The 15,846-nt window shown below is 42.5% G+C and overlaps 1 protein-coding gene across 1 annotated transcript; it reads left to right on the top strand.

Moving 5' to 3' along the window:
- Positions 1 to 1,738: 1,738 nt before the first annotated feature.
- On the top strand, positions 1,739 to 15,189 carry LOC132383839 (acyl-coenzyme A thioesterase 1-like). Its single transcript, XM_059955046.1, has 3 exons — positions 1,739 to 2,830; positions 7,346 to 7,548; positions 11,563 to 15,189. Exons 1-3 carry the CDS (start codon positions 2,254 to 2,256, stop codon positions 12,154 to 12,156), a joined length of 1,374 nt encoding a protein of 457 aa, XP_059811029.1. The 5' UTR covers positions 1,739 to 2,253; the 3' UTR covers positions 12,157 to 15,189.
- The last annotated feature ends 657 nt before the right edge of the window (positions 15,190 to 15,846 follow it).

The raw sequence follows: 15,846 nt of genomic DNA, 5'->3' as shown, positions 1-15,846 counted from the left end.
TAGACTCAAAGACAGCTTCTATCCCGCAGTTATAAGAACATGCAACAGACCTGTTCTATGTTAAGGACCCTTGACATTACAATCTACCTCTTCATGCCCTTGCACATTGTTGCCTGCCTATGATGTACTCTCTGTAACTGTAATATTACATTCTCCTTTCTATTATTATTTGTACTACTTCAATACAATTATGTGATGAAATTATCTGTATAGAAGGCATGCAAAACAGGTTCTCCATACCTCATAACATATGACAATAATAAACCAAGTTACCAGTTTGAGGAGATTCGAATCAAGTACCTGAGAGCTGAATTGGGGAGATTATATGTAAAGTTGAATTTCTGTAAGTCTGGTCTTTCGAACCCTTATTCCAAGTCTCAGAATCACATAGACAAAGGCTGCCGGATATGTTTTTTTTTGCTGGGTTTTATGTCCTGATACCATACATTGTTTTCCTCAGTAGACAAGACCTTTGTTACACAGGTGAGTTCAATTTCACCATCTTTGCCTGCCTTCACAGAGTGGTGGCACCCAAGACTTAAAACGTGGTTGTTCTTTTACAAGGTTTCCTGTGAACTCTTATTAACAGAGAGAAGTGCTGCAGAATGCAGGCAGATGGTATGGGATCTTTGTTCAACAGATATTGAATTTAAGCTCTATCTCATTTTTGCTTCAGTGAACCAGCTGACAATGATTTAATGCTCATTCTCCTATGAAAAAGAGCTTTGACCAGCGACCAATCCAGACATCGGATGTTTGGAGGGGAGGGGATTTCAATCAGATCCACTAATTGAGGATAAAAGGAAGCAGTGGGTCAGAGTGACAAAAAAAGCAAAGAGGGCAATAAAATCTAGAAATGCACATTAGTATCAGTAAAGCAGAGGTTAAGTGTGCAATCTGGGAAAAAATTAACCAAATGTGGTGAGAAAGATGGGACAGGGAGGGGAAAGGGAGGCATTTATATCAAATACAAAAAAGTGTTGCAGGTTCTAGGGTAGGAAGTAGATACAGAAGAGAGGAAATTGTGTGGACTAGGTTAAGGCTGGGGCACTGTGCACTAAACCAAACATTGAAATTGATAGGGAAACACCAGACAGAATTGTGTGCAGAATGTCAGGAAGAGGAGTCAGTAGAGCATGTAGTTCTGAGTTGCAGGAAGTATGGGATACAGAGAGAGATGATGAGAATTAATCTAAGGGAATTGGGGGTGCAGGAATTCACATCAAAAGGGTTGCTGGGCATGGGTGAGAGAACACAGGTCAGAGTATTTTTAGCTTTCTTAAGGGGTACAGGGGTTTTTTATAGGATATGATGGATAAACAGGAATAGGGTACTAGGATGGGGAGGATAAAGCGTAGGTTAGGGTATGTGTATGTGTGCGATTGGGTGAAGGGATTTAGAATGTGAGTCCATCGCATACTCCGGAACAGAAGGTGGCGGTAATACACCATTAAGCCGGGTGGCAACCGCCGTGAAACAAGACGGGGAGGGAGAGAGAGAGAGAGAGAGAGAGAGAGAGAGAGAGAGAGAGAGAGAGAGTTTTGACCAGTAACCAATCAGCATTTGGGATTGGCAAGTCAGAGCAAACTAAAGGAAGGCAGAGACAGGTGCCTGTTGTCTGAGTCATAGTGGTGATCCTCTGGCTTTTTAGCTCTTCAAGGCTTCAGCCAGCAAAAGTAAACGGAAGAAAGCTCAAGTTATTTTTTCCCCATCTCTTTATTTGCTGAACTAGGAACAGTAGAGATGCTAGGCAGGATAGTGAAATGCTCCTCTTGTGGGATGTGGGAAGGCAGGGTGACCTCCAGTGTCCCTGACTACAACAGCGAGAAGTGCATCAAATCAAATAAAGGCACGCACTCGGAGGAGAAGTTAACTTGTATATTCACTTTGCAGAGAATAATAGATAAGTTATCAGTCAATAATTAGTGCTAAGGGTAGTCATTGCACTAACAGAAATAGATCTGTACATTACACTGGAAACCCAGAGTAACACACACAAAATGCAGGAGGAACTCAGCAGGCCAGGCAGCATCTGGGAAAAGAGTACATTCGACGTTTCGGACCGAGTTCCTCCAGCATTTCGTGTGCATGGCTGAGTGCCTCAGGCGTTATTTCTTTTATCTATGGTGTTCCGTGTAGCGAACAACATATTTATCCATCAGTGAGACCTGTCTCCTCCCCGGGCTCGGGGCTCGGGCCTGCGGCTTCCCCGGTGGCGGAGTCCGACCTTTGGCCGCGTTGCTGGGAATCCCGATGTCATGCGCAGTCCGCGGCCCCTCCGTTGACGATCGGAGGATGTTTGTTGTGGCGAGGTCGGCCGTGCAGTTGCTGCGGAACTCTCAGTGGCGCCGATCTGGCCCAGCCGCCATGTCTGCGAGTGCGTGGCTGGAGCCGGGCGCCAAATGCCTCTTCGATGAGCCGGTGCGGGTCCGGGTGAGTGGTCTGTCGCCGCTGCAACAGGTCACCATGAAGGCCGTCCTCGCTGATGAGAAGGGCGAGACTTTCAGTTCGGCGGCTTTCTACCGGGCGGACCAGCGGGGCGAGCTGGATCTGAGCCGCTCGCCGTCCCTGGGCGGCCACTACTCGGGCACCGAGCCCATGGGCCTCTTCTGGTCGCTCACGCCTGCCACTCCGTACAAGCGTCTGGTGAAGAAAGACGTGGCCACCTCGCCGCTGCGGGTCCGCATCGAAGTGTTTGATGGGCACAGCGACGACCCCCAGGGGCTCCCACTGGCCGCCTGTGTCAATGAGCGGTGGTTCATGAGTGAAGGGGTGGCCAGGGTCCCAGTGAGAAAGGGCAGGATCCGGGGGGTACTCTTCGTCCCACCTGGTAAGAATGGCACTTGTATGTATGTAATTGAGCCAATTTATTGTGTGTGTTTACCTTGCACCAAACTTAGAACATTTCAAGTCAAGTCACTTTTAATGTCATTTTGACCATAACTGCTGGTACAGTACATAGTAAAAATGAGAGAACGTTTTTCAGGACCATGGTATTACATGACACAGTACAAAAACTAGACTGAACTACGTTAAAAAGAACAACACAGAGAAAGCTACACTAGCCTACAGACCTACACATGACCGCATAAAGTGCACAAAGCAGTGCAGGCATTACAATAAATAATAAACGGGACAATAGGCAAGGTGTCAGTCCAGGCTTTGGGTATTGAGGAGGGTATTTTTGGCTTTATAGAAGTTTTTTTTAAATAACATTGTACAATTTGAAACAATAGTACTGTTAGTCTGCAGGAAGCCTTAGAAGATACAGGCTTTGGGTTTACTCAGGTTGGGGGTATGATCTCAATAGCCACCCAAAAGTTACTAAATGTTAAGGCATTGAACGCTTTAGGTACATTGAAAACATGCCACATTCTGATCTGGGAGTTTAATTGTAGGGATAGAATGTGGTTGTTCTTGTCTAAATACCTGCTGCAGTTTTGAAGATTTTCATTGGACTGCCTTTGGCAGTAATATTTCTCAAATAATTTTCATTAAAAAGACACAAGCACTTAGTTAATGCATTGCTTTGCATGGTAGCTTGTTTCAACTGCTATCAAAGTAGTATATTACATTAACAATTTTGCTTCATGTTGATTATTTGTGTGAAGTAGTGGTCACCAACCTTTTTAAACCTAAGATCCCCTACCTCCGCCTTAGTGAAAGGTAAGATCGACCTACTAAATTTTTTAGAGAAAAAATAGATCAGATTGTACTTCCAATTTGAGGCCCTTTATTTGGGCTAATTGTATTTTAATTACATCAAATGCTTTTATCAAACTTTCAAATTAATTTAACCAAGAAAACATTAACTAGCATATCAAACAGGCCATTGCTGCATTGAGCTCATCCAATAACGCCTTGAATAAGCGGTTTTGCGTTTGCTCAAATCAAGTTTATCAGTTTGACCACCGGTGTCATTACATGAGAAAAGACCACGACCTTCCCAGCCAAGGCCTGCCGATGAATCACACAGTGATAATCCAGGAAGTCAGGAAAATCAGGGTCATTTCGGCACAGTGCTATAAAAACCAACGCGCACACTGCGCATTGCTGGGGCCCCATCAGTAGTAATTGCCACCAGTTTATGAATGGGGATGTCATTTTCATGGACTTTTTTTTTAACTCATTGTAAATATCCTCACCTCTTGTTCTCTTCTTTAAGTGCGAGGAAGTCCTTTTTTATAAAATCCTGGAAAGCCATTCTGACAAATACAAGCTGAGCTGTTTGCATTACATCCACGAATTCATCAAACTGTCGTGAAAAATAGTCACAGAGTGACAAGCCCTTTAACACTGTCGATCCATGTCCTCTGAGCAGCATGTTTGCTGGGCCTTCAACCCCGATTTCAGCTCCTCAACTTTCCTGGTATTGGTAAACTTACTGAGACACTAGTATAAGTTTCAGGGGTACACGTGCTAATGACACCACTGATTTTGTTTCCCATTTCTTGTATATTTGGGGAATGTTGGAATTTAAAGAGGGAGAAGGGTTGTAATGTGAGTATTATAAAGATAAGTTAATTCCCATTAGGATCATGGTAATATAGCAATACTCCTGCTACGGAAACTGTTTGTAAAGAGAGATTGTTTCCGGGATTGCAGGGTTTTCCTATCGGTCTTTTCAGCCCAGTGCGCATTAGTGAAAACATCTGTATGCATATATCGTTTTACCATCCTAGATAAAGTTATTCCTTTTGGGCATGAAGTTGTCAAGTTTTCAAAGTAGAAGTTACTACATATTTGCATCAAAAGGTTTATCAGGCATAATGTATTTGTGTATTTATTTTTATTTTTTTTTCGGGATCTACTGGGAAAGTCTCAAAGGTCGACCGGTCGATCACCATCGACTGGTTGGCGACCACTAGTGTAGAGATACAGTGATGTTCACTTCAATGAACTTGACATCACCAATAGCCTGTCCTGGTCCAATCACGTAGATGCCATGGCTAAGAAAGCACACCAGCGTCCCCTACTTCCTCAAGAGACTAAAGAAATGTAACATATTCCCTTTGATCCTTAATCCTTTAGTATCCTCATGTAGGAAAACAGCATCAGCACTGAGGCCACGGATATTCTGAATGGGCTTCACTGGGTAGGCCTTGTAGTTAGCTTCTCTGATGTGCAACTCCCGAAGCAGATATTCTATTCCAAGGTCTGACACAAAGGAAATTACCAAGTAAGCAGAGAGAAAGGTTCAAGGATGTGCTCAAGGTTCCTTGAAGAAGAGTCCAGGGAACTTCTGGCTCATAACCATTCAGAGGAGAAGGTCCATTTGGATTAGTAATGAGAACCTCAAGACCATGCATGGGATCCTGCAGAGGCTCTGCAAAAGAAACATGCTTCTTCATAAACTATCCATGTACCAGTTCTGTTGGTAGCTTTACACATTGGTAGTGCTTAAGTAAAGATTACTATGTAGTATTGACACCCCCCCCCCCCCCCCCAACTTTTGTATGTGACTGTACTGATGCATTGGGCTTCTGTCATGCAAATTTAAATCAGTATCTATCCAGAAACCATCCATGAATATTCATTCAGGAAAATGGTATGGACATAACAGATTATGCAAATACTGGAAATCTTGAGCAACACACGCAAATGGGCTGATGCTCATTATCAGGACCGGTGAAAGATCTCAGCCCGAAATGTCAACTGTTTATTTCTCTCCATGGATGGACACGTTACAGTTCTGTCCATCAGCTGGCATTTGTGCCTATGGGCTTTGTCTTTCTCAACTGTGTGGAGGAAGATGCTATCATACCATATTGCATCCAGACTCACCGAATTATTAATCACGTCACTCCTCTTGCAACTTTATAGCGTTGGCCTGGCCTTTCCCTCATGCCACCCTTTTCCTTGTCCCAGTACCCTCTACGTTAGGTGGAGGTATAACTTCTTTAGCTGGGATGGATGTCTCAAGGAAATCCTTCTCGATCCTTGAAGCTTCAATGCAAAAGAATGCCGGAAGAAATGATCGTGCAGAAACAAAAAAATTAATATCCCCAAATCAACCAAAACTCTGGCACCCTCCAGTTCCCATTAACTTAAAAATTGAGGAAGAGCCCTCTGGTGCTCTTGACATACTGAAGCCATCCTGAGAGGCTGACCAGCTGCAATTGTGGGACATCCTTGTCCAAGTCCCTGTGGTTCCTGTTGGGATGTCCTACATGCCCTAGCAAAATGACCTGGTTTCCCACAATTCTAATTCTTCATCTACTTTGGGTTTCCCGGGGCTGATATCTTCTCCTTGCCTTAGGAGTGCGTAATTGAGCGGGGAATCTTTGGTTTTACTCCCCCCACTTGTAATCCCCCTCATCTTCATTCCAGACTGGGATAGAATTTACGCCTGCCTAACAGAATCAGTCTTAGCATTCTCTGTAGCCTTTCCTATTACTTTCACCTCCTCTTCCCATGCTCCAGCAAGCCTTTGGAGTACCAAATCATAAACACAAGGGATTCTGCAAATGCTGGAAATCCAGAGCAACACAAAATGCTGGAGGAACTCAGCAGGTCAGGCAGCATCTATGGAAATAAGTAAACAGTCAATGTTTTGGGCTGAGACCCTTCATCAAGACTGAAAAGGAAGGAGGGAAGACTGCAGAATAAAAAGTGGTGGGTGGGGGGAGGCAAAGGAGGACAAGCTAGAAGATGATAAGTGAAGTCAGGTAGGTAGGAAAGGTAAAGGAGGAATATGATAGGGTAGGGGAGTGAACCATGGAAGAAAGAAGAAGGGGCACCAGGGGGAGGGTGTAGGCAGGTGAGGAGAAGGGGCAATCCTATTCCAAATTGTCAGTCTGTGGCGGCCTCTTTTGCCATGATAAGGCCATTCTCAGGGTGAAGGAGCAAAATCTCTTATTCCATCTAGGTAATCTCCATCCAACCTGACAGTATGAACATCAATTTCTCCTTCCAGTAATTTTTTCTTTTCCCCTCCCTCTTCTGTTCCCCACTTCTGCCTTTTACCTCTTCTCAATGTTGAGGCAGGTATACTAACAACATTTAGAAAGTACTAGGACAGGTACATGGATAGACAGGTGTAGAGGAATGTGGGCAAAGGGGACTAGCTTAGATGGGAATCTTGGGCGGATGGACCAGTTGGGCTAAAGGCCCATTTCCATGCTGTATTATTCTATGACACCGATTCTAGTTCCAGTACCAAAATTATATCTTTTGTGAATAGCTAGGACCTAAATACTGATATCTGTAGTTCCCCACTTGTCACCACTAGCTATCCTAAATAAGCCCCATTTGTAACGATTCAGAGTTTTGTGCGTAATAATTGTGAGTCTTAATTACATTGTAAATTTCCGTGATGAATCACTGTAATCTTTGAATTTGACAGGCGATGGTCCATTTCCAGGGGTTATTGATATGTATGGGTCAGTCGGTGGGGTGGTTGAGCACAGAGCTAGCCTCTTGGCAAGCCATGGATTTCTGACGCTGGCTTTAGGATATTTTGGATTCGACGACCTTCCAAAGGACTTTCTCAACCTTGATCTTGAATACTTTGAAGAAGCTGTGAACTTTTTGAGGGACCATTCAAAGGTAAGATGCTTCATGTTCCATTTAGAAAATAATTTTGAATATGATTCTTTGAAAAAGAGTGCAATTAATTTGCATATTTTCCTTGCCATCTTGTGATGTCAAGTAAGATCCTGGGGGAGATAAAATGGCCAATTCACGAAGATCTCGGGAATGTCGATGTTGAATGCAGGGAAGGAAATACTCAGATATCAGTGCTTGTTATAACTGGACAGCAATTAAACCAGCTAGCAGGAACTCCTCCACTCCCTTTCCTGAGATGGCAATACACATTTCAGCAAACTATTAAGGGGTTGAAAACTGGAAAGAAGTAGTTCTGGGCATGTAATTTCCTTGCTGCTTTTGTTATAGATAAGTTACCTGTTATCGGTTCAATTAGGTGTTCAAACTTAAGCTGTGCATGCCTGAACATTTGAGCTATCTGTTCATTTGGGACAATCTTTGAGGAGAGTTGAGTTAAAGGAACAGGGAGGGATGAAAGAATGGAGGGAACAATAGAAGGGGATACCAAAATTCCACATTGGTTGGGGTATTTCCTTTCTTTAAGTAGGAAATTGCCCGTCTTATGCATTTTTACATCGTTTTCACAATCTGAAATCCATCTTGCAAAGATTGGGATGATGAATAATTCCAAGCTGTTGTTCCAGGGACACCTGATAGGCACAACCACCCAGGAAAATGTGATTTGTTGCTTGTACTCTGATTGGTCTAGAACATCCCTGGTCTTCGAAATACAGACTATTAATTTAAAATCTCATCTGAAAGACTAAGCTAAGCATTTTAATGTATGTTAAGACTGCTAAAATAATATAAAGATAACAGATAAACATAAAAGAATCAAGCTGGGATTTAAAAATAAATGAAATCAGAAAATCTGGAAATTGTCAGAAAATCCAGCAGAATCTGCCAAAAAATTCCAGTTAAAATTTGAGTTGGTGACATTTCATCAGAACTGGAAAATGTCATCTATCAACAAATGAGAAACTCTGCAGAAGCTGGAAATGTTGGAGGAACTCAGCAGGCCAGGCAGCATGTATGGGAAAAAGTACAGTCGACGTTTTGGGCCGAACCCTTCAGCATAACTGGAGAACAAAAACTGAGGAGTAGATTTGAAAAGGTGGTAGGGGGGTGCGGGGGGAGAGAGAAACACCAGGTGATATATGAAACTTGGAGGGGGAGCGATGAAACAAAGATCTAGGAAATTGATTGGTGAAAGAGACAGAAGGCCGTGGAAAAAAGAAAAAGGGAGGGGGAGGAGATAACGAGAGAGGGACAAGGGGATGGAAAATGGTGAAGGGAGGGGGTGGAGGCATTACTGAAAGTTTGTCAAATCAGTGTTCATAAGGTTGGAGGCTATTCAAACGGAATATAAGGTGTTTTTCCTCAAACCTAAGTTGGAGGAACACGTAAGTGTAGCCTTATCCTGGCAGTGAAGGAGGCCATGGATGGACAAATCGGAATGGGAAGTAAAAGTAAAATGGGTGGCCACTGGGAAATTCTGCTTTTTCTGACGGACGGAGCGCAGATGCTTGGTGAAGCGGTCTTCTAATCTACATCGGGTATCACCGATACGCAAGAGGCAACACCGGGAGCACCAAACACAGTATATGACCCCAACAGATGCACTGGTGAAGTGTCACCTTACCTGGAAGGACTGTTGGGGCCCTGAATGGCATTGAGGGAGGAGGTGAAGGGGCAAGTGTAGCACTTGTTCTGCTTGCAAAGATAAGTGCCAAGAGGGAGATCGGTGGGGAGGGGTGAATGGACAAGGGAGTCATGTAGGGAACAATCCCTGCAGAAGTGTGGGGGGAGGATTGCAGAGGGAAAGGTGTGCTTGGTGGTGGGATCCTGTTGGAGATGGCAGAAGTTCTGGTGAATTATGTGCTGGACTTAGAGGCTGATGGGGTGGTTGATGAGGACAGGAGAAACCCTATCCCTGATAGGGTGGTGGGTGGATGGGATAAGAGTAGACATACATGAAATGGAAGAGATACGGTTGAGGGCAGCATCGATGGTGGAGGAAGGGAAGTCTCTTTCTTTGAGAAAGGATGACATCTCCTTTGTTCTAGAATGAAAAGCCTCATCCTGAGAGCAGATCTTTTTTACAAAATATAGTTTATTCAAAAATACAATTATGTACAATAAGCCATTAAATGTCTCTCAATCCTTTACAAATGTTTCCATTACAGTCTTTACATTCCCACACTTTTAGCCACCCATGCGGCACTCTGTTATTCCATATTTCCCTCAACTCCAGCGGGAGAAGAACCCTAGACTGCGGTTCTTCACCACCGGACCCTTGCGGTGGCTGCACCAGGTTTCAGTGCATCCCTCAGCACATACTCCTGCAGCCGAGAATGTGCCAGTCGGCAGCATTCCCCCACAGACATCTCCATGTGCTGGTAGACCATCAAGTTTTGGGCCGACCAAAGAGCGTATTTCACCAAGTTGATGATCTGCCAGCAGCACCGGATGTTGGTCCCCATGTGCATCCCCAGGAACAGCCTGTAGATCAGAGAGTCCTCTGTTACGCAGCTGCTGGGGATGAATCTTGACACTGTCCCCTCCATCCTCCTCCTCACCTTCTCCGCAAACCCACAGTGTGCAAAGAGGTAGGTCACCGACTCCTCCTCACTGCAGTCCTCCCGTGGGCAGTGGGGTGTGGAGATGACGTTCCAGGCATACAGGAGGGATCGGACTGGGAGGGCCCCTCTCACCGCCAGCCAAGCGAGGTCTTGGTGCCTGTTGGTGAGGTCTGGTGATGAGGCATTTTGCCAGATGAACTGGACAGTCTGCTCGGGGAACCGCCCCACTGTGTCCATCATGTCCTTCTCCTGCAGTTCCTCAGGACCACAGGACCAGTGCCTGATGGCCCTGTGATCAAAGGTGTTGACCTGAAAGAACTTCTCTACAAAGGACAGGTATGGTGGCAACGACCAGCTGACGGGTGGTGCGTGTGAAAGGGACCAGACCCATCCTTCATATCCAGGGTGACAGGTAGACCGGGTTCTTAGTGGTACTTGGTGCCCACATACCTGGGATCCACACACAAACTGATGCAGCCACACACGAAGCTGGCCATCAGGGTGAGGGCGACATTGGGAACATTTTTGCCCCCATTGTCCAGGGACTTGTGCATGGTGGTCTGTCTGACCCGCTCCATCTTGGATCTCCAGACGAATCTGAAGATGGCCCGGGTGATTTCCGAGCTGAAGGAGCGGGGGACTGGCCACACTGCGCCAAGTACAGCAGCCCTGAGAGCACCTCACACCAGATGACCAGGTTCTTGCCCGTTATTGGTAGGGAGCACCCTCCCCACAGTCCCAGTTTCTGTTTGACCTTGGCAGTCCGCTCCTGCCAGTTCTTGTTGCACGCCTCAGCCCCTCCGAACCAGATCCCCAACACCTTCACGTGATCAGACCTGATGGTGAAGGGGACGCTGGATCAGTCAGGCCAACTGCCGAAGAGCATGGCTTCGTTCTTCATGCGGTTGACCCTGGCCCCTGACACCTGCTCGAACTGTTTGCAGATGCTGATCAGCCTGCAAACTGACCTCGGATCAGAGCAGAAGATGGTGACATTGTCCATGTACAGGGAGGTTTTGACTTGTGTCCCTCCACTGCCTGGCAGTGTCACCCCTCTTATGCCCTCATCCCTCCTGATGGCTTCAGCAAAGGGTTCTATGCAGCACACGAACAAGACAGGGGACAGGGGAGACCTCCCTATCCCTCAATCCCGCGGGAGAAGAACCCTAGACTGTGGTCCTTCCCCACCGGGCCCTTGCAGTGGCTGCACCAAGTTTGATTGCATCCCTCAGCACATACTCCTGCAGCCGAGAATGTGCCAGTCATAGTGGAGATGGAGGAATTGAGAGAAGGGAATGGTGTTTTTACAAGTGGCAGGGTAGGACAAGGTATGGTACAAGTGGTTCCACCCAAAGGTTGTTCTAGCTCAATTTATTAGAAGTATATATAATAAAGTTGATGCTGTTAATATGTACATAAATTACTGTTTAAGGTATCAGGTCCTGGAGTTGGAGCAATAGGAATATCAAAGGGAGGAGACCTGGTTCTTTCAATGACTACATTTATACCACAAGTCAGAGCAGCTGTCAGTATTGGTGGATGCAATGCAAACACTTTAGGTACTTTGCATTACAAAAACATCACTCTTCCAGGCCTGAGTGTTTCATTGGACCAAACTAGGTTTCTGGAATCAAATCTTGTTGATATCTCTCAAGTAACTAATAACCCAAGGGAAGAAGAAAATAAAGATTGTATCATCCCATTAGAAAAGGCTGAGGGTAATTTTTTGTTTGTGGTTGGAGAGGATGACAAGAATTGGAACACTCCACTCTTTGCTCAGCAAGCTATCGAACAACTGAAGGAAAATGGAAAAGAGAACTATGAAATTCTTACCTACCCAAAGGCAGGACACCTGCTGGAGCCCAGCTATTTTCCATTCTGCTATGCCTCTTTTCATCGGTTGGTAGGGCTTCCTGTGATATGGGGAGGAGAAATGAAAGAGCATTCATTAGCCCAGATAGACCTTTGGCCGAAGATACAAATGTTTCTGAGAAAACATCTTGAAAAACAACAAAGTAAATTGTGAAAATAGGTAATATCTAAATATCTAATACCTGATTCATGAAATGGATTGGATTATTTAATAAATCATTTTTTAATATTAAGTATTTGATTCCATTTGTATTTGCATGTACTTTGTGGAGAATGATTTAAAAACTTTAGCACATTGAAACCAGTAACATTTTCCTTACCTTTCCCATATCTATGATGTAATATTTTCCTGTCAGTTTCATTAATGGCATTGAAGTTTTCTGCGTGAATATTTTTGGTTTGCTTGTTTGCTTCTGTTCAATTAAGATTCATTATTGAGAATACAGGAACTTAAGAAGTGGACTGCTGTTGGTAAAGGCCTGTTTTAAAGCATACAGGTGAAGAAATACCAGCTATTATTGATCAGGTTAGATTACATCAGTACTTCTAGAATGCTGGTATCTAATTAATGGTAGGAGAAGGACATTTTCATAGAGAGCATTTGATCTTCCCATGCCATACTATTAACTCAAAAGAGAAAACAACAAAAAAATTATTTTGACAACAAATTCTGAACTGTTCCATTGTTCATTACTGGACAAGCCATTTCTTAATAAATAGACTGGTCTTACCAATGTGGTTTCCTAGATTTTAACCTGAGTCACCAAACCACTGTGCCTTTTAATTATTAAATAGTGCATGTCTTACAAGATTTAATTTTATTTTTTTAATAAGTGCAAAACTCCAGGTGAAGTTTTTAAATATTATTTTGCAAAAATCCCATGAATTGCTGTGGGATATAGAATAGCTAACAAAAGGAATTCATCATCCATTCCTAATATCACTGGAGATGGTAGTGATAATATATCTAGAAAAGTTTTTATATTTAGCTGAATGCCATTGTTGGGTTACGTACCACAGTAATGCACAGAAGCAAGCCCTTTGGCCCATATAGTCCATTTCGGATTATTATGCTAACTTTCCATCAATCTGTATCTGGACCACAGCCCTCCATAACCCTCCCATCTACATGCCTATTCAAACCTCTTCAACTTGAAATTGAAGATGTCCTTTGAGCTCTCTGCGCTTTGATCTGGTTTTAGATCCCTTTGCTGTTGCTTTTTGAGAATCTAGTGATATCAGTGGTATTTTAAGGAGAGGTACTACCCAAAGTGTTTTGCTCTATGCTGATGATCTATTGCTTTTTATTTCTAATGTTGAGACCTCGTTACCTCCTACACTTTCTTTACTCTCCTGTTTCAGCCAGTTTTCAGGATATAACCTTCCTTTTAAAATTGTATGAAATCAATTTACCTATCTGGGTGCAACAACTACCAAGAATTATAAACACCTACTTAAAGAAAATGTTCTTACCCTTTTGAATTATATGAAAAGAGCACTATCAAACTGGTCGCCCTTCTCTCTCATTGATTCATTGAACTATCTCTATTAAAATGAATATCCTACCTAAATTTATATACCTTTTTCAGGTCCTACTGGTTTTTATTCCTAAGTCCTTTTTTGATTCTCTTGATTCAATTCTATCGTCGTATATATGGAAAAATATTCTGGATTAAATAAAGTTCACTTTCAAAAAGTTAAAAAGAATGGAGATTTAGCTTTACCAAATTTTAGGTTTTATTACTAGGCAGTCTATAAATATATGGAATCTGATGTTTTGGTCATAATCGTGAGGACTGTCCAGTATGGGTCTCCTTAGAAGTTAACTCTGTTAAAAAAAATTTCTATTATTTCTCTTCTTGGATCAGCACTTCCTTTATCTTTAAATAAACTATCTGACAATTTGGTAGTTAAACGTACTTTGAGGATCTGGTTACTATTTAGAAAATACTTTGGTTTATTGAGATTTTCTCTTTCTAGTTCCATATTTTCTAATTGATTTTTTTAAACCACCTATGACCGATGTAGTTTTTAAAGAATGGGATAGATTGGGTATTAAATGCTTCCACGATCTGTTTGTTGGAGGAAGTCTCTTTTTGTTTGAGCAACTGTCAGCTAAATATAGCTTACCAAAAGCCCACTTTTTTCGATATCTACAAGTTAGAGACTTTCTGCGATCTCAATTGCATACATTTCCTATGAGTCCTGATAAGAACTCATTAGATGTAATTTCTAATTTGAAACCTTTTCATAATGGCTCAATATCCAATATTTATGGTATGTTGTTGGGAATAAGAGAGGCACCTTTAGACAAAATTAAAAATGCCTGGGAACAAGATTTACAGATTTCAATTTCTGAGGAGACTTGGAATGAAATCTTTAAATTGGTTAACGCTTCATCACTATGTGCTGACCACTCCCTCCTACAATTTAAAGTGGTCCAAAGGGCCCACATGTTAAAAGACATGCTATCTCGTTTTTATCCAGATATATCTCCCTATTGTGATAGATGTAACAATGGAAAGGCTTCACTAATCCATATGTTTTGGACATGTCCACATCTTGAAAAATACTGGAAGGAAGTATTCCAAACATTTTCTGTACTTTTTAAACTAAATTTTAAGGCTAACCCTTTGACTGCCTTGTTTGGTACTGCTGGAGAAAAAGGCGTAACTTTGGAGACATCTGACTTGTATATATTGGCTTTTATTTCTCTTGCAGCTAGAAGGGCGGTGTTGCTTAAATAGAAGGATGTTGCTCTGCCTACTCACAATGGTTACATGATGTTATGTCATGCTTAAATTTAGAGAAGATTCATTGTTCAATTTCTGATTCTAACCAAGACTTTCAAATATTGTGGGGACTATTTTTGAACTACTTTCAAAACCTTTGATTTGGTGTTAAAGTACAGATGTTGGCTAATAACATAAATCACTATGTGATAACGATTTTTTTCTGTCTTTCTTTCTTTACCAAACAGCTTTGATCTTAGTAGTGGGTTTAGGTTCTTTTTATAATAAAATTATTACAATTCAAATTACAATTTAATTAATGTATGTGTTTGATTATGAATATAGGGTACTGTGATTTAAATATAATGTATTTGGTACTATTCTTTTTTTATAATTCATAACATATATCCCCATGTACTCTGTATTCTTCTATGTGAAAATTAATAAAAATATTGAAAAAGAAGAAAGAAACTTGAAATTGCTTCCACCACTAGCACTGGCAGCTTGTTCCACACTCTCACTAACCTCTGAGTTAAGAAGTTTCCCTTCATCTTCTCATTAAACATTTCACCTTTCACCATTAACCCATGGCTTCCAGTTGGAGCCTCACCCAACTTCAGTGGAAAAACTCTGCTTGCATTTACCCTATCTATACCCCTCATAGTGTTGTATACCACTATCAAATTCTCCCTCAATCTTTTAGATTCTCTGGAATAAGGTCCTAACCTATTCAATCTTTCCTTATAACTCAGGTCCTGCAGTCCTGGCAACATCCTTATAAATTTTCTCTGTCCTTTTTCAATCTTATTTACATCTTTCCTGTAGGTAGGTGACCAAACTACACACAATACTCCAAATTAGGACTCATCAATGTCTTGTACAACTTCAATATAACATCCCAACTTCTGTACTCAATACTTTGATTTATGAAGGCCAGAGTGCCAAAAGCTTTCCTAACAATCCTATCTGCCTGTGATGCCACTTTCAATGAATTATGGACCTGTGTTCACAGATCCTTTTGTTCTACTTCTCACTGTGTAAAACCTATCTTGGTTAGTCCTCCCACAGTGCACCACTTCACACTTGTCTGCATTAAATTCCATCTCCTACTT

This window comes from Hypanus sabinus, chromosome 2 (assembly GCF_030144855.1).
Source record: "Hypanus sabinus isolate sHypSab1 chromosome 2, sHypSab1.hap1, whole genome shotgun sequence".
In the NCBI taxonomy this organism is placed as follows: domain Eukaryota; kingdom Metazoa; phylum Chordata; class Chondrichthyes; order Myliobatiformes; family Dasyatidae; genus Hypanus; species Hypanus sabinus.
Note: the sequence above shows the minus strand (reverse complement) of the source record. Positions and strands in the feature narration are given on the sequence as shown.